The following is a 19355-nucleotide window of genomic DNA, read 5'->3' on the forward strand; positions in this document are numbered from 1 at the left end:
GGCCACACCCCCTGCCCGCTCCCGCTTTTGGCGCCGCCAGAGCCGCGCCTCCTGATTGGGCGGGAGGCGGGAGACGTCGCGGGGAGGGCAGAGCCTCCCTGGGAGGGGGGGGTGCGCATGCGCTTTGCGGCCCGCTGGTGGCGGGCGGGCGGAGGCAGGTGGTCTTAGTGCTGTGGCCGCTGCCGCGGAGCCTTGGCCGCACCCAGCCCTCCCTCCCTGCGGGGTTCCGAGGCCAAGAGGGGCCGCACACCCGCCGCAGCGCTGGGCAGGCCCTCCTTACAGCGCGGCTGTTGTCAAGGAGGCCTTGGGGGCGCTCAGCTCGGCGGGGTGGTGGGGCAGGCCGCGACAGCCGCCGGGGGTTTCCCGAGGACGAGAAATGCCGTGGCCGGCACCGCGTCCCTCCGGGCTGGGCGGGTTTGGACCGCGGCCTCTTCCCCCGCTGAGCTGGGGGGGCTGGGAACAGGGGCGGTGCTGCGGCCTGGGCCCTCTCTGCCCTTGCCCTGGCACTCCTGAGGTGGGTGGCAGCCCTCATCCCTCATCAGAGGGACGGAGCACCTCCCCTATGAAGACAGGCTGAGAGAGCTGGGGTTGTTCAGCCTGGAGAAGAGAAGGCTCCAGGGAGACCTCATAGCAGCCTACCAATATCTGAAGGGAGCCTACAGGAGAGCCGGAGAGGGACTCTTTGTCAGGAAATGTAGTGACAGGACAAGGGGTAATGGTTTTAAATTGGAAGAGGGGAGATTTAGATTAGATATTAGGAGGAAATTCTTTCCTGTGAGGGTGGTGAAGCACTGGAACAGGTTGTCCGGGGAAGTTGTGGATGCCCCGTCCCTGGAGGTGTTCAAGGCCAGGTTGGATGGGGCTTTGAGCAACCTGGTCTAGTGGAGGTGTCCCTGCCCATGGCAGAGGGGTTGGAACTCGATGATCTTTAAGGTCCCTTCCAACTCTAACCATTCTATGATTCTATGATCCTTGGGGCAGCATGGAGGGCTCAGGCTGAATGGTATTTGTTGTGGAAGGAGAAGTTCTCCAGCCTGTGTTTGGCCTCTGTGTACTTTGTGGTACCCAAGTTTGCTTACAAGTAGATCTCAGAAGAATGGTGCTGTTTAACATTGCAGGGAAATAAACAGCAGTGGGACCTGAACAGTGGGTACGTGTCTAAGCAAGCAGTGTCTAAACACAAGGCAAGATGCTTTATGAAAAAGATGTTTGCTGTTAAGCCATTAACTCAAGATTTTTAACTCCTTAAACAAAGAAGCTGATGAATTTACAGGCAACAAGGGTTTGAGGTAGCAATGTGCCCTGGTGGCCAAAAGGCCAAGGGTCTCCTGGGATGCATTAAAAAGAGCATGGCCAGCAGGTCGAGGGAGATCATCCTCCCCCTCTACTCTGCCCTGGTGAGACCACTTCTGGAGCACTGTTTCCACTTCTGCGCTCCTCAGTTCAAGAAGGACAAGGAACTACTGCAGAGAGTCCAGCAGAGGGCTACAAAGGTGATCAAAGGAATGGTGAACCTCTCTTATGAGGAAAGGCTGAGAGACCTGTGTCTGTTTGGCCTGGAGAAGATTGAGAGGGGATCTCAGCAAGGCTTACAAATATGTAGAGAGCGGGTGTCAAGAGGATGAGGCCAGACTCTTGTCAGTGGTGCCCAGCAACAGGACAAGGGGCAGTGGACACAAACTGGAACACAGGGAATTCCATCTGAATATGAGGGAAAACTTCCTTACTTTGAGGGTGAAGGAACAGTGGAACAGGCTGCCCAGAGAGGTTGTAGAGCCTCCTTCTCTGGAGATACTCAAAACCCACCTGGATGTATTCCTGTGCAACCTGCTCTAGGTGGCCCTGCTTTGGCAGGGGGCTTGGACTTAATGGTCTCCAGAGGTCCCTTCTAACCCCTACCATTTTCTGTGATACTGTAATGTCAGTGCCAAGATGTAGGGATTTGAAATTGAAACTGGTTTGAGTGGACCATCTCTTCCATAAAATGGTAATTGCAAAAAACTGAAGGAAAAAAAGGCTGATGGCCTTTGAAAGTGTTTTTCTGACACAAGTGAGAACACTGGCAGAAAAGGGACAGATAGGTTATTTTTTATTGCTTTTTTGTGTGTTCTTGAGAAGGTCACTTGAGCTGTCAGTGCTCCTGTTAAAGAGTTAAGAATAATAAACAGTCTTTATAAAATGATATAATTGTATCTCATAGCTTAATTAGAGTTAGTAAATAGAAGGTACTGTATGACTGCATTTTTATTATTAAATCCTAATTACTTATATCTATGTCTATAGTTTATAGTTTGTATTTTTTCCAAGGCACCCTGTGGCCAATACCCATCTCACATTCCGTTTATAAAGCTGCCACTAATTAATGTGGATTTTGCAGGGGGAGGAGAGCCAGAAACATCATCATCCAAACCCCATCCTGCCTTTGATTGTTATGTTCAAAACAGAGTTAAAAGCACTGTGTTCTCATCCTTCCAAAAAAATTGCAATATTTCTTCTGAAATTACCAGACTGACAAATGAATTCTGTTATATATCACCAAAGTGGTTTTCTTTTATATTTGAAGTATATTATTGCACTATTCAGTTAAGTAGGCTACGCTAGAGCTAAACCACAGAGAAATACGTGGACCACAGAAGTCTGGTCTGCTTAATGAGTCTGTATTGGTTTTATTTTTTTTCTGTACATCAACTCCTTACAAGGATTTCAAGGTGCTCACACCTAGGAGGAACTTCTGTAGAATCCCAAGGAGGTGACCCAATCAATAAATTTCCTTTATTTGTTTTAACGTTCTTCACAAAGAAGTACTGAAATGATACAGAAATAGAGGAAATGGGTCAGAAAACAACCCTGCGTATCAGGAATTAAAATAGAGCCGTGATTGTTTCTGAAATAATGTTTCTGCAGAGAAAGAATATCAGATGCTGAACTTCTTCACAAAAGCTTAAGTTTCATAATACCAGTATGTTATTTTTCAAGTCTGATAAAAATTTCTGTGCATTATTCTTTTGGAAGTCATAATTAATACAATGGGCTATATAATTTTTTAAGATCTCTTTTTCCTGTGCATATGTAAGCGTATCTGTGTTCTTGCAGGCTTAAATAATAGTTTGAGTCTGCTGTTTTATCTGACATACTGATTGACTGCATTTGTGCTCAAGATCAAAGTTGCTGCTGCTTAGGGAACATTAAGAAATTTTATACTTTTTGTGTTTTTATTGCATGAAAATTCTATGAAAAATATAAAATTATTGTTAACAATAAAACTGAATTTCTTTAGTGAAGTCTAGAAAAAAGAACATTTGGTTGTCGGTTGATTGCATCGACGTTTCTCAATCCACATGTAGAAAGAACTTCTCTCTCAAAGAAACAAAATGTATTTTTTACAAATGAACCAAAAGATAAGGAGGCTTAAATTACTGAAGTTTGGAGAACTTGTTTATATTGATTGAATGTGCCTGTCCTTCATTCTAACATGGGTTTATGGATTCATTTCCTCTTACGGAGCGTTAAGTTACAGCTCTAAAAGCTTTCCCGTGTATAAAGCCTGGTATGGACAATGTCAAATTCAAACATAGGGAAAGGTTTTTTTGTTTGAGTCATTTCCTTAGTAAAGTTTTAAAAGTCACAAACATTCTGGGCACTTAACTGGGATGAGGTAGGTAAGGAAAAATTTGTCAAGTATTTTAGAATCTGTTTTTCAGGGTCAGCTGGATTTTTATGAATCTGTCAGGGAAGAGGTGATCCCAAGGCCTGGGCGAGATCCCAGGCAGATCCCCAGTCTAGATCCAAAATAACATTTTCTTCTGCAGAAGGTGTTGATGATTCCAGGCTTTCTAAGGTTTCCTAGGAAACAACATGAAACACTTCAGACTTTTTAATCCCAAAGTGCACTGTCAGTTCCGCTATAAATTAAATTGTAGCATTTCACAGTACGATGCCTGGCTGTGCTGAGGCAAGCTGTAGACTTATGGAAAAAAAAAGAAAAAAAATACCCTCAGGGGATGCCAGATTTTAGTGAAGCAAACGAAGTCAAGTTCTTACATTCATGCAAATTAAAAATTCATAGCTGATCGTTTAAGAATCAAAAGCAAAAATAGGTTTTAAATGAATTAACATACCCAGGGAGCATTTTTTTTGCCAGCCCTTGCCCCTGGGCAATGAAGTCTTGAGGGGCTCCAGCCTTGGGGGCTTCCCAGCTGCCCACCAGCACAGGGTAGCTGTGCACTGGGCCCAAGCCCACCACCAATCTTACAATCGCCGACATCTTTATGTCTTCTCCTGCTATTTCTCTATTTCTTTGTATTCCGTACTATAAAAGGACTATGAGTACATAACCTTCTGACAGATGGTAATGTCTGGGAAGCATACTTGCCTACTTTTGATAAGATGTCTCTGTAGTTTAAAAAGAAAAATGCAAATAAAATAAGATTTTCCAAGCTGAAACTGAACATCTATCATCAAGGTACTCTGTTTTGCTTCTAACTGGTGGAAAAAAAAAAAAAAAGCAGGCACATATTCAGAGCTGGAAAAAAGTGATACTTTTTAAACTTCAATCATTAGACCGGTTTAGTCCCACCAAAGTTCTTCCTCTTAGTTTAATTCAACAAGATTTTAAAATTACTGAGGTAGTGACAAAACTGAACTTTCTATGTTTTAGTAACTTCAGAAACGGAATTTCCTCTCTTAGGTCCAGTATTAATATTGCTTTAGCATAATTGGTTTTATCATGTCTACGGTGTACCCTTGTGTTGAAGAGTTTGCAAAGACTGTTCTTCCTGAATATTGACAGGTTCATGTTAGCCCATGCAGTAATGGGGAGGGAAGCACAGCCTAAGTCCTACGTGTTACACATTCTAGGGAAATCCAAGGTATCCCATGCTGCTCCCTCTTTACCAGTTCTTCCCAGTACATTAGTCCCTTTTTCAGATGCTTTCTGAAAGCATCTGAAAAATTCAGATTTTTCAGATCTGAATTCCGAAATGATTTGCTAATCATTTGGGGTTTGCTCTCTGCATGATTTCTCTCTGCTTCTTCTTCTTGAAGTAGACAGAAATGTACTGTTGGATGCCTTCTAGATAAAGACTATTGCAGAGCAGGCAGCTTTAAGTTGGGGAATAAACAAGACACTGTCATAAATTATTAAAAGCCAAATTTGCCATACTAGGCAGTTTTCCCTATGCAAAAAACTTCACCATTATTAATTGATTAATATAACTTGTAGCAGACAGAGTGAAGACTGAAAGCCAAGGATTCATTCTAAGCCACCCTGAGCCGTCATCTCTTTTCCTACCATTTTGATGGATGAAGAATATAACTTGTCTTGATGTTTGGTTTCTTTCCATTTCTTGTCTTTTTTTTTAATACCATTCGTATCTGTGGAACAGTTACTCTTTTCAATTTTTTTTTTTTTTTTTTTTTTTTTTGCGTAGTACAATACGCCCTCTCATTCAAAAGAATAAATCACTGCTTTCCTTTCAGAACTACACATAATTAGTAAACAGCACTGAAGACCTACTGATTCCCCGACTGATTTCACTGGATTCAAATCTGGCCTTGAATTATTTCCCCCAGAGCTGCAGAAATCCAAGTTCAGGTCATTTACTTACTAAAGTCTGAACTGTCACAAATATCCCAGCCACAGTTGATAAAAAACTTAAGCTTTTTCTACAGTAAAAGTTAACTGTGCTCTGATTCGGGCTTTTGCCTTAATGCTGGTCTCATCCACACTCAAGGTCATGAAATGGAAGTTTGTGCAGGTTCTAATACTTTTGTGCTGGTGCCAGTTAAGAGCTCTTCTTTACTCAGGCAACAACTCGTACTCATTAATTTTCCAGAAAGGACACATGGGAATGTGCGACAGCACCAAGGCTGCTTTCACTGCTCTTCCTACAGTCCTGCATGTAGGCCACACAGCTTGGATCACAGCTCAAACAATTGTCCAGAAAAGAACTCTAAACCATAGGACAACCTCTAAACGTATACAGGGGTGTGCATGGAAACAGCGAGAGCATCGGGTGTAGCAGTAAACCATATGGCTGTGGGTTTTGCTCACACCTGGGCTTGGCTAACCTGCCTGCTTGGTCTTAAGAGACAATGATTCATATGAATTGTGATGCTTAAATCAAGGCAGTTTCTCAAATCAAAAGCTAGCACGTCAGTATAATTTCCACAGTATTCTCAAATGTCGTGTTACTTGTGCCACAGCTTGCTCTGTGATGTTCCGTATCTGGTCACCAGTCTGTTTTCTTCTCTTCAGTATAGCTTATCTAATGATGCCTCCTTTGATGTGCTCATTAGCAGACACAGAACTTGCTGATGTACAAATTCATGAAATTGCGTTTTTACATATATGCCACCTTTTACATTCTCTGTTTAGTGGAATATTTATGATAGGTTTTTTAAGAAGTGTTTCATTTATCACCAAGACAATTTTGAGAGACAAACAGGAAATAAAACTCGTGTTCTTTATCTGCCATATCTGTATTTCTTTTATATCTCTACCTTTATGATAGCACATCTTTTAACATATATTTAGGGGCCTGCAAAGAGAAAAAATGCTTTGTGACCTTATAGAAAAAAGCTTTCAGAAAAGCAAGCACCTTTTCTGCCACTGTCCATCACACTGCTAGTTTCAGCCAATTTTCTGCTTTTGTGTTTGAGGCTGATGAGTTTTGGAGTTAAGAAACGGAAGTAATAACTATAAAATGGTTTGGTCAGTTTTTGTAACCTACTTGCCTAAATACTTTGCGCTGAATTACAGTAGTAGTCACGAGTCTTTTCTTATATACCCTTGTAGATGAATTCAATAGCATAATACAGCTTAAAAACACAGTAGTAACAATGAGAGATGAAGGGGATTCCAAATCAAAATCCAAGGTAACTAAAATTAGAGTTGAATCCTGAAAAATATGAGCTCCAAATGCTTTAGCTTTCTTAACTGGAATCAGTAACCTGAAACCAAGGGCTACAGTTCTGGGTTGTTTTCAAGAGCAGAAATTCAGATGCTGCTGCTGGAAGCAGAATGTAGGTGTAAGCACATCTCAGGTGATTAATGTGTAATTAATAATAGAGAACAAGAACCATTGTATACAGTTTGCACTTAGCGATTTTAACTTGTATATAATTCCTATTAAACCTGCACAATTTGTAAAATAACTCTGGCTCTTAGAGTGCATTAGGTGCCTGGAAGAGCTCATGGGGTGTGAGTAATGGATTTTAATTGATTCCCTTTCTGGATAGATTCCATTTGGTGAATAAGATCTCAGACCCTGATGTGTATGATGTCAAGTCTTCCTCTAATAGTGTACAGCGAAGGTAACACAAGGTATCATGCCATACACTTAAATGCATTTGCAACTGAAATATTACTCCTGATGTATTCCAGTCTTTTGCCTACACCAGTGCCTCCTTTCCCTGGAAATCACAAAGTGCAGAACATACTGCAGGTTGATGTGGTATGAAGGACTCTGGTGCAGGTGTTTTAATAAAAGACGCAAGAGGCAGATTACTGTTGGAAAGGAATGCAAATAAAATCTTTAATCCTCAGTATCACCTGTTTCTAAAACACTTTACTTAAACCATAGAATCATAGAATGGTTTGGGTTGGAAGGGACCTTAATGACCATCTAGTTCCAACCCCCCTGCCATGGGCAGGGACACCTCCCACTAGAGCAGGTTGCTCAAAGCCCCATCCAGCCTGGCCTTGAACACCTCCAGGGATGGGGCATCCACAGCTTCTCTGGGCAACCTGTTCCAGTGCCTCACCACCCTCACAGTAAAGAATTTCTTCCTAATATGTAATCTAAATCTACCCTCTTTCAGTTTTAAACTGTTACCCCTTGTCCTATCTCTACACTCCCTGATAAAGAGTCCCTCCCCATCTTTCCTGTAGGCCCCCTTTAGGTACTGGAAGGCAGCTATAAGGTCTCCCTGGAGCCTTCTCTTCTCCAGGCGGAACGACTCCAGCTCTCTCAGCCTGTCTTCACAGGAGAGGTGCTCCAGCCCTGTGATCGTCTTCCTGGCTCTCCTCTGTATTCACTCCAACAGGTCCACGTTTTTATGTTGGGGGCCCCAGAGCTGCACGCAGTACTCCAGGTGGGGTCTCACCAGAGCAGAGTAGAAGGGCAGAATCACCTCCCTTGACCTGTTGGCCATACTTATTTTAATGCAGCCCAGAATGTGGTTGGCTTTCTGGGCTGTGAGTGCACATTATTGGCTCATGTTGAGCTTCTCCTCATAACATTGTTTTGTGTACCATCTTCACAGGCACATCTTCACACATACTATAAACACAGCATCCTTAATACAACTTGAACCAGAAAAAGAGTTTTGGGGCCTGTTACTGACACGTTACTTGGACTACGGCTCGCTGTGACCACGGGAGGCTGCTGCAGACCATCCCCAGCGCCGAGCACCAGGAGGAAACCAAAGGTTTATAGAAGATGCTAATGGCAGGCTGGCACCGAGGCCGCACCAACCTGCTGGCGCCGCGGGGAAACGCCTGGTCCGACGGGCTTGGGCGGGCGGGAGAGACCGCCGCCGGGCCCCCAGCCCCGCGGACCCCCGCGGCCCCACGCACCCCCGCCGCGCCGGGCGGCGAGTGCCCCCGCGGGTGCCCGGCGGCGGGGGCCGGCCCTAGCCGACGGGGCGCGGCCGGGGAGCCGCCCTCCGCCCGCCCCGGCCCCGCCGCCTCCCGCCCGCAGCCCCCCCCCCCCCCCGCCCGCCTTGCCTTCCTCCCCTCCCGGCGCGGCGCGGAGCACGGCGGGGCGATGTGGCGGTATGTCAGCGGCCAGCAGCTGGAGGGGTTCCGCCGGTACAAGGTAAGGGCCAGACCCCGGGGGTCGGGGCGGGGATCTGCGGCCGGTCCTCCCGGTTTCGGCGTGTCCGGGCTCCCGAGGGCTCCGGGCTTGCGGCAGCTGTTTGCTCCGCTCCGCTGAGCGACCAGCCCGGCTCTACCGGGGGCCCCGGCCATCCCTCCGCCACCGGAGGGGTCGCCGGGTTCCTACCTGTGTCCGGTACCTGGCCGGGGTCTCCCTCAATCCAAGCGAGGATGGGGATAGGAACCGGGTGTTTACGAAGCGGCAGGTCGCGGTGGAAACAAAGTTAAGTGGGTTTTAGGTGAGTAGCAACGTCTTTAAAAGCCTCGCACGTTTTAACGAAGCATCGGTTAGGAGTAATTCGGTGTTTCGGTAAGGAAGTGTGCATTCACGGTGCTTGTCTGGCTCTATGCAAATTCTTCATACGCAGGAATGCTTTGTCTTTGAGAAATAAATAAGAAAGCCAGGAAAAAAGCTTACTTTAAATAATTTTAATGAAACCTCTTGTTTGCAAATAACAGGCCTGCAGAATTCAAATGAATGGGTGGGTCATTAGATATTTTGATTTACCAAGGTTATGTTGCAGACTTACAAGGTTCCTGTGTTTTGTTCCCAGGTGCGTTGCAGGGGGTTGTCCAGATTTGCTGTAGTTGAGGTGCAGGTGTCCAAGATGGGCCATACCACCCTTTTCACACACCCTCACCCTGCTCCCTGTTAAAAGCACGGGGGGGGGGGGCACGCCAGCTTCCACCAGTACACCCCCCGAGCTTTTATTTTATATTCAGTTTCCCGAAGCAGTCCCTACCCCGTGCTCCCCGTGCTTCTTGCCTTCACCACACAGCCTCCCAGCCTGGCCTTCACTCGGGGCACCCGGCGCCTCCCGGTTCCGACCAAGCCCTTCCCTTCCCCAGCCCAGCAGTTTTCTGCCTGCTCACTGCAGGTTGAGTGATGGTGGAGTAACTGTGGTCTCAAGAGCCTTCTCCAGGTCACTTACCAGGAACTTGTTATGCACAGCAGCTTGTTAAAATGTACCAACCTGTTTGTGCGTCTGTGGTGTGAGGGGGCTAAAACACGCTGCAAGCTGCATCTGGCCACTGGGCGTAAGTTGCACAGGCCTGTGCTTGAACACTGAAGCCACAGCGTTGACTGAGATCACTAGAGGAAAAATAAAAAGCTATTTTTAGCATAAGCAGACATTATTGTTTAAGTAACTTTCCTAAGATATCTGAGTTTGTAGTACAAATACAAGGAACACTTGTATTACAGTCTTCCTTATCACTTGAATGAAAGTAGCTGCAAACAAATACAGATGGGAAAGAATCAAAGTAAGATTTTTTTAAAAACTTGAAATCATTGTGTACTACTTATGAATCACAGAGAAAATGATTGCCAAGAGACAGAATTACATATGAAAACATTACAGTTGAATATATTAAAATTACTTTGGTTTCTTGGGAGCGTTGCAAAGGCCAGAAAATATGTTAGGTAGTTTTCTTAACTATAGGAATTAGCCAACGCACTTGACAAGTATCTGTTCAACTATATTTAGGAAAAACTATGGTAAGTACAGGATTTAGAAAGATGAAATCAAGCAGTCAGTTCTTTATTATCCGAGGGATAATATTGGGACTGGGCCATGCGGGAAATAACTAAATCCAAATGACACAGGTTTCACCCAGAGAAATCTAGCTGCCTGCGGTCAGTGCTGCCGAGCTGGTGGGGTATCTGCACTGTCTGCCTGGTGCTCCAGGTTGCAGGAAGACAAGGCAGGGGATGGTAGCTCTGCCCATTCCTGAAGTGCTGCTTACAATGGGTTAAAATCCTCCAAAAATGCAAAGGGAGTGCAGTAAAGAGAGGCAAGGAGACACTAATCACTGCCACCATCTCCTCCCGCCTCCTCACCTCACCCTCCCATGCCCAGGGCAGCTACCACAACCACAGCTTTGTTCTCACCACCTCCCAGGCCTGAGACATGTTCTTCAACCTCCTATTGCCCTCCGGCTGCCATCTCCTTCATTCTACCCTTCAGCCTAGGGCCTTACCTCATCCTGCTCCTCCAGGTTCCCAGCTCTGCTCAGGTGATTGTTGCCACCTTTGCTGTGGAGTCAACAGGACTGGCACTAAACTCAGATTACTGTGCCCAGCAGACACAGGTTACTTCTTTCTACACCCACCTGAACATCCCTGTAGTGTGTTTCCTGGGTGGACCCAGCTCTAGAGTGCAGTGGAGGGGTACACAGGCTGGCCCTATGAAAAGCTAGATAACCTCTGGAAGGATTTATTAGCGCCCGTTCAATATTGAGCTAAACCAATGCATTATTCCAGGTTCCAGACCTGAAGTTTGCCTAGGAAACTAGGTAGGGGCATCGATCTCTTCACTGTGCATCACATTGCAGTGTTATATCTGCACTAGTATCAGCGCCTCAATATGCTCTGCGCTTTGCATAATTTTCTGCAGATAACTGGGAGCTGCTCATAATGCAGCTTAAGAGAGTAATTTGTGTAATCAACTCCATTTCATAAAGGTAAATTTTTGCCTGAAAAAAATACTGCTCAGTTTTCGAAATTTTCTCACAGCTGAACTCATTTCTCTGCCATGAATGCCGCGATTGTACGTCTCGGGCACTGTCTGTCTCCTGTTTGCAGTTGGAGGAGGGCCTTGGCAACAAAACCAGTGCAGTTCTGTGCAAAGGGAATGGCAGACCTAATGAATGCAAAGGCTTCAGCACCCTTTAGCATCGTCAGGTGCATGTATATTTTCATTTCAAAGCGAGTTTCCACCGGTTACCAAGCTTTGGTTTATAACACAGGGTTACCCCAGAGCACCAAAATATGTTACCTTTGTAAAATCCTAAAACCAGATGTGCTAGGAATGCACAAGTACCCCCAGTGCACTCAGTCCATAGTATCATGCTGGAACCAGTTCAGTGTAAAACCTCCTGAAACTCTTGTAGCGCAGACATCGGATCCTTAGGGCTAGCTATTTCACTTTAGAAATTTATTCCTGTTCGTTCTGCATGTTAATGGGGATTCGGAGATTCAGTTTTCCTTTTTCCACTCAAAAGCGCACTGAGAACAGGTGGGGATGTGTCAATGAGACAGTTCGGACGCAATTCTGGGTATTGCTGCTGTGATAATTCTGCCGTCTTCTCGCCTATGGGGCGGGTGGGTGGATGCTGGTTTCAGGACAGTTGGGTGCTCAGGTGATTTGCTGCAACTGTAGAGCAGAAGCTGCTGATGTTTGGATTTTGTGCTGTTCCCTAGGATCTGGAGTGACACAGCCAAAATGCTACCAACTGCAATTTTAGGGCTTGGGTCATGTCATCTCTACTTTTATTTTTCTGCTACAAGCGTTTTGCAGTTCTAGAGGAGCACCCATGGAATTACACAGCTGCCTTTTAGGTTGCTGTTTAGGTTTGGGTTTCTGTTGGAAACAGGCAGCTCAGAGACAGTCAGGTGATGAGGACAAACAAAAGCAGAATTTGGTTCTTTATTTTTATCCTCCTCTTCTCACCAGAATGCAATGATGTTAATGATGTGCTCTTGTTGCCATTGCCTCTTCTCATCAGTGAGATCTTAGGATTTCCCTTGCCTTGAGTCAGCTTTTCTACAGCACCTATGTGCGGAGGTTTTTCGAGCCAGAAAACTTTGACACCTTATTCTCTTTCAGAATAAAAGAGATCTAAGGACAAACTATAGAGGCTCGGCTCCAAGAATAGGCCTTGGAAAATATGGTTTAAAAGATCAGAGATAACATTAAAAATTAAGGTCTAAGATTTCACATTTTCGTCTTGGTATGTCCACACTGTTTCTATCCTCTAAGCTATTTTTAGAGGGTAACTCCCTGTGCAAAGAAGGCAGGGGGCAGTAAATGAGGAATACAGGGTTTCATTTCAGTGAGACTTCTGATATTGTCCCACATCCTCATAAGGAAAGTAGGTAGAGGTAAGTAAGATTAAATCAGTGTCAAATGGAAATGCATTACTCTAAAGAGTAATTTTAAATTCTTAGTCAAAGTAGGAGATTCTATCAAGTGGATCCTACCTATGGAGCTGTCTCTCTGTCCTGAATCCATTGCTGTTCAGTACTTTCATTAGTTAACAGAAGGGACATCACACTTTTGTCAAGTTTTCATGTGATACTAAAGCACTTTGAAGAATAGGCTTATGATTTAAAATCTTCTTGAAAAACTAATATAATAGCCAGAAATCAATATGAAGAAATTCAGTAAACAAGGTACAATACTTAGGGGAAAGAAGATCAACATTTAGAACATAACAGTTTACAATCCACACAATGGCATTAAGAATATTAAGAGGTTTAGAAAAGATGAGAAACAGTCTGAGTACTGTAGGAGTAGGAGCCTAACAGCCATTTATTCTTCAAGCATGCGCTTATAAAGAAAGATGATACAAAAGTTTTGGCTACACGAAGAGGAATTTAAGGCAGATGCTGTGTCAGTCCTGTGTCAATAAGGGTATTTAAGCGCTGGAACAGGTACTAAGGGGGATTGTGCAATCGTTTTATCAGTCTTGAGAAATGGTTTGATTTCTCTGAGGGATGATCTACAATCTAGTATTGAGTGTTAATAAGCAGTTCCTTACACCTTTTTTAGCAAAGTTTTGCATAATGTGTTCTATTTTAATCTGCCGACATGGTCATTTATTGCAAGCAATTGGCTCATTACCTCATGGTAACTTGATCTGCTTCCTCAATGTCTACTAAACGTGATCCTGCATTAAGTGAAGGCTCTGGACTGGAAGACCTCTCAAGTTACATCCCAGCCCTCATTCTGGTAGGTTAGAGAAACAAGATCAGCCATGTGATGATCAAGTTGCAAGGCTTGATTGTTTCTCACGTACTGACTTATACCAAAAGAGAAAAGTGTGTTGAGTATAATCAAGCAAACGACTTTCTGGAAGTTCAAGATTGGTCCAGATATAAGACTGGTTTTCTCTTAAGTCTTTATGCATTTCCAAGGCTTCTGTGTAACCTTGAGATTTAGAAACATAATGGGTTATGCTCACATCATTGAACAGTTTTGCTTTCAACTCCGATAGCACAAGGATTTTACATGATTTTGAAAATTTAGGACAGGAGAATTTCATTTGCATATTTATCTGGAACTTCTTAGGAGATGGTTAATACTGTTCATGATTGCACATGGACAATTTTGTACATGTTGAATATATGTTACATGTTTATTATATAGTGGGTTTTGCAGATGATATTTTAAGGTTTTTTTCCTAATTTTTAATTCCAAATATTATTTAAAAACAGTTATCGTCAGTCTTATCTGATATAGTTAGTGTTTGTCAAACCACCTCAGTTTAATAAAGCCCTTGAATATTTGAGGTAGTGAAAGCTTATATTTTCCACCTTCCGTAAAACCAGTGAGTCAACAGCCCACTCTTCTACAAACAAAATCTTGCAGTCTTCTTCATATTACTTTGATGCATGTGAAGACTGGGGTTGTAATTAAAAGTTGTTGAATAATATGTGAAATTCGCAAATCATTCATTACCCTTACGTTTTCTGCTACTGTATTCATGTGTAGAAGAGTCGTGGGCCAACTGAATTACTTAATTCTGAAAGACCGTCTTCATGTGCACACCATTTCTTAGTCCTCATCCTGTTGTAATAGTAGCTGACACAATGTCGCATTTCAAGAGCTCTGTAATCATTATTTTCCTTCTACATATCGTATGCTAATGAACCAACAACGTAATGAAATCACATCACAGAGATGTTGCATTTGATATTACTTGCCGCAGGACTTTTTTCCCAATGGTGGTGTAATTGTACATGGTTTTGAGTGCCACATTACGCCTATGAATTTACAAAGGTTCATTAGATCACTTTTGGGACAAATACAGTGGATATAAAGAGTTGTATGCCTTGTTGAGTCTCATAAAAGTGCCAATACCAACCACATAATGTCACTTGATTGCTTTATCAAGAGATGTCAGTGTTCTGAAATGCCTATTGGATTTTTATGTGTAGGTGTCGTGGTTTTGACCAGATTGACCAATCAGAACGACAGATGGCCCCTCCCTCCCCCCTCTAAGGAAAAGAGAGGAGAGGAAGAGATAAAAGAGATTTGAGCTTAGAAAAACTAAACTACTTTAATGGAAATATTAATAAATAATGAAATAATAAATAATAATAAAAAAAGGAAAATAAATAAATAAATTAAAAAAAAGTGTACAGTATATACAAAACCGTATCAAGCTCCCAGGATGATGATCACATCACCAGCAGGCACAGGGGAAAGTCCCAGGCTGGACTTGGTAATGGACAGGAGCTGGATTCTGGATCTGGAGTCAGGATTGCTTGGATCGGGATCAAAGGCAGACAAACAGACAGGGTCCTCCTCAGATGTCGGCCATTGAAGGAAGAGAGATGACCCTTTGATCCCTCAGCGTTTATACTGAGCATGATGCAGATGGGATGGAATACCCTGTTGGTCAGTTTTGGGTCACCTGTCCTGTCTGCTCCTCCCTACAGGTGTGACCCCTCTACGCTTTTCCGCTTCTGACCCTCCAACGGGGCAAATAACAAATTTACCTGACCTTGGTTGTTATAGCAATAAGTATAAGCAAGGGCCTCTCTGTATACCATTCCTTGGTATAATCAGGTCTTATCACTATGAGAGCGAGCAGGTTCTGAACAATATGCTGTTAATTTCAGAGTTTAGTTAGTTAGAAGAGGCCCAGCTAAAAAGGTAAAATTACTGAACAGAAAATTAGTTCTGTTTTACCTCAAACCAGGACAGTAGGATATGCATGTATACACATTTATGTATTCATATGTATTTATTTTTGTTTATTCACCTGTGTTTCAAGAGAAGATGAATTGCAAAGAGGTATCTGTGATTTAGATGTGGATTATTTGTTATAAATCTAGGGGACCTGTTCTTATAAGCATTGTTTTGCAGAGGGAGGAACCGTGTTTTTGCATCTTTCTGTGAAATATCTCCTCTCTTGTGCGTCAGGATACTAGATAACACAACTGCTTAGTGTATGTGGTACAGAAGCCCTGTTTAGCAACGCTCATGAAAACTGCAACCCACTTTTAATCTGTCTGCCCTTTTGGGCCTAGAGCAGTTTCTTTGGGTTCCCCAGAGGTTTAGGTACGCACTCTGGCAGAGCTACAGCTGCGTGGGAACTTGGTCTACTGTTTGATCTGTAAAGGGCTGCTGGCACCTCTGAAAACACATGTTTGTACACGTTCACAAGTAGATGTAGCACAGAATCCTGCTGTCGTTTCCTTTACCAGATGTAGAAGACCAGTCTACACAAAAAAAATCAACTTCCTTGCAATGTTAGAGCTTCTTTGAATAGGGATGCTTAAGGATCTTTTTGTGCAGTTCCTTGAGAATGTGCAGGTTTTGGTTTTTAGCAGGGTTTGTACCTTTGCCAGTCTGGGCCAGCCTCTGCCTTTGACCCTTTACAGCAACAAATGTGCATCTGCCTTCTGTTATCCTTTGCTCAATATTTAATCATATTTCTGTGTTCTTTTCCATCATTTTGGCTTTGTTGTTAACTGTTTGAATGTGTCCCACTAAACAATCTTTTCCTGAAGACAAGTTAGGCAGCATCCTTTATATAACTGGTGTTGATTGATTGAAAAATGGTTGCTGACTTCCACTATTACCCCCTCTCCACGTCTCCCTGGTCTGGGTGCTTACAGTCCTGTCAGTAAAGAATCAGATCTATCTAGTCTCACATGGTGAACAAGAACCACACTGTTGGGGCCAACACATTGTGACTTCTTGCCCCCAAATGTCCTTCTCTCTCAGCTGTGATGGGGATCTGATGTCTCTGATTGTGGTAGGCAGGAAGCTGAACACCAGCCCTCAGTGTGCCCTGACAGCAAAGAAGGTCAACAGCTTCCCGGGTTGTATTAACTGTAGAACAGCCCATCGAGTAAGGAGGAAGTAATTATCCCCTTTATTAGGCCACATCTAGAATACTGTGTCCAGTTTTGGGTCCCCAATACACAAAAGACATCAACATCCTGGAGCAAGTTCAGTGGAGGCCACAAGGGTAGTTGGGGCTGGAGCACTTCTCCTGTGAGGAGAGGCTGAGGGACTGGGGCTTGTTTGGCCTGATGATGAGACATCTTCAGGGAAGTAGCCCCCAGTACCTATGGGGAAGTCCTTGAGAAGATGGAGCCAGGCTCCTTATAACAGTGCGTGGTGGGAAGACAAGAGACAACAGGCACAAGACATCTTCACGCTGGATATAAGGAGAAAATTTTCCCCAGGAACACAGTGAGGCAGTGCCACAAGCTGTTCAGGGAGGTTGTGGAGTCACCGTCCTTGGAGCTTTTCAAGATCCAACTGCATAAAGCAAAAGCACCTGGTCTGAGCTCATGGCTGAGCCTATTTAGAGAAGGAAGTAGGACTAGAGGCCTGCTGATGTCTCTTCTGCCCCGAATTATCCTGTGATCCTGACCCATGATTCTGTGATCTTGAGGCAATGACACCTCTCTGCAGGCAAGGAAATGTGCATGACTCCCTAAGAGCATCCTGTCCCAATGCACAACTACACCTGCCCCATGACCTTATGGATATGGGTTCACACATACCTCTGTTAAGTGACAGGATGTGGTATGTGGCCCAATGGTATGTGTCAGGAATCCTGAAAATTAGGAGCTCTGAATGGTGAGTTTATGTCTACAAAGAAGCACTGACAGGACAGCAATTTACATAATAACAACTTCCTAGCAACTTAATAATACCAGCCAGAATGGTTGAGTTGTCCAAATCATCAATTGGGTTTTGAGTATTTTCTAGGAATAGTTTAAGATGGAAGGAAAATTTAACCATATTTCCTAGCCATAGGTATGCGCAGGCTAGTGGAACTGAAGGGGGAAAAATCAGAGAGGAGAGAACTGCTCAGGAGCCCAGCTCGAGCAGCCTCTTCCCTCACAGTGCAGCCACCTCCAGCCCTGGCATGGACAGTGCAACCAGCAGGTGATAGAGTCCACAACCTCAGCCCCCCAAGGAGATAAGCATTTGCATCTGAGGAGGCAATTACATGCCCGACACCACCTACTCTTTTCCAGGCTAAATTGCAAACCCTGTTCTTCAGTTTCTACTCATATGTTGTACTTTCCAGCCCTAGATCTCTTAGGGGCTTATAACTCCTCGACTTAGCTATCAGTGATGTAATCAAAATATAGATATAAAGATGGGGGAAAAGGCAGAGTAATCCAAACTGTTTAAGCAATAGGAAATCCAAAATCCAAGCCATTATTTATCAATAATTAACTAAATGATGATACAACCTAAAGTAATTTTATTAATAGAAATAGCACGATTGTGTTTTGGAATACATCAGCACTTTTAAACTGCTGAACATTTGGTATTCATTTGGCAACCACAATGTCGTATAGCTCTGTTGTTGATTTATAGTGTACTTCTTTCCCTTTGTTAAGCTTTTGTTAAAACTCAAGACCGTGTCCCATAATATCTACAAACCTGTAAAAACGTATATAAAGTAGAATTAAAACCCACGTGTTTAATGTATTCTAGGAATCTGAAAGATGGATGGAAAATTGTTACCAGATGTGTCATTATTTCAGTATTTTCTTTAATTTTTGTGTAGTTCCAGAAGTATAAGATACCCCAGAAGGAAAGTTCATGTTGCTTAAGTGTGAAATAACTTGCCCAGAAGGAAGAGTTCCCACCAAGCTTTAAATAGTGACTGGTTCATGCCCTGGATTGAGAGGATCATTTTGTAGCCTTCAAAACCATGAAAAAATCCTTGTCTAATGCAAACGAGAATATTCCTGGCCTGATCCATCATCATTCCTCTTATCTCCTTTCCTGCCAGTTACAAAAAGCAGGTATTGTGAAATTGCGTAATCAGAGAGGAGAAGTGATAAAAGAGACCATAGGGAGGTATTGGTAGCTGTCAGGGTGCCATGATGATCTGGGGCAGCAGGGGCCCTGGGGCGGCAGGGTAGGGTACTGGCAGTGGCCAAAAGCTCCCAGGAACCAGGGCTGGGGCCCAGCCACTGTCATCAGCACCCAGGAGCCTCTGCACATGGGCACCCAACAAAGGGGCCACCCGTGATGTGCTGGCTCTGGGAGGTATAGCTAGGTCATACATGGTAGATGCTAAAACCTCATCACTTTCTTAAATCTTTTTTTTATTTCATTTTGAATACATACTGTGGAACATCAATTTTTCAAACCTTTTCCATCAGGAGATCCCTCAAAATTTTCCAGCCGTGATGTAGGTCCCCGTGTATAAGTATAGGCCAAATGATGACAAGCTCATGTTTGTATATCCTGGAGCAGTGATCAGTAGACGTCCAGGTGGCATTGTAGAAATGTGCCATCATGCAAATATTGTGGAAAACCATTCTGCAGAGTTATAATTTTCAATACGTCACTTGTTTAAAGACCATAATTTTGCCTATTTTTAATTTGCTGTATTGATTCTGAGCTGGTTTAGGCTGTCTTCAATTACCTTCATGAAAAGTTAATTTAGGAGGAGGAGAAAATGATTTGTTTCCCCCCCTCCC

The 19355-nt window shown here is 43.7% G+C and overlaps 1 protein-coding gene across 1 annotated transcript in view; it reads left to right on the forward strand.

Moving 5' to 3' along the window:
- Positions 1-8778: 8778 nt before the first annotated feature.
- Positions 8779-19355, forward strand: part of LOC141463800 (ethanolaminephosphotransferase 1-like) — a 57763-nt gene continuing 47186 nt past the window's right edge. Inside the window, exons 1-2 of the mRNA XM_074146418.1 lie at positions 8779-8819; positions 10885-10969. Coding sequence (XP_074002519.1) covers positions 8779-8819; positions 10885-10969 — 126 coding nt within the window. The remainder of the gene's footprint in view (positions 8820-10884; positions 10970-19355) is intronic.

Source organism: Numenius arquata, chromosome 4 (genome assembly GCF_964106895.1).
Source record: "Numenius arquata chromosome 4, bNumArq3.hap1.1, whole genome shotgun sequence".
In the NCBI taxonomy this organism is placed as follows: domain Eukaryota; kingdom Metazoa; phylum Chordata; class Aves; order Charadriiformes; family Scolopacidae; genus Numenius; species Numenius arquata.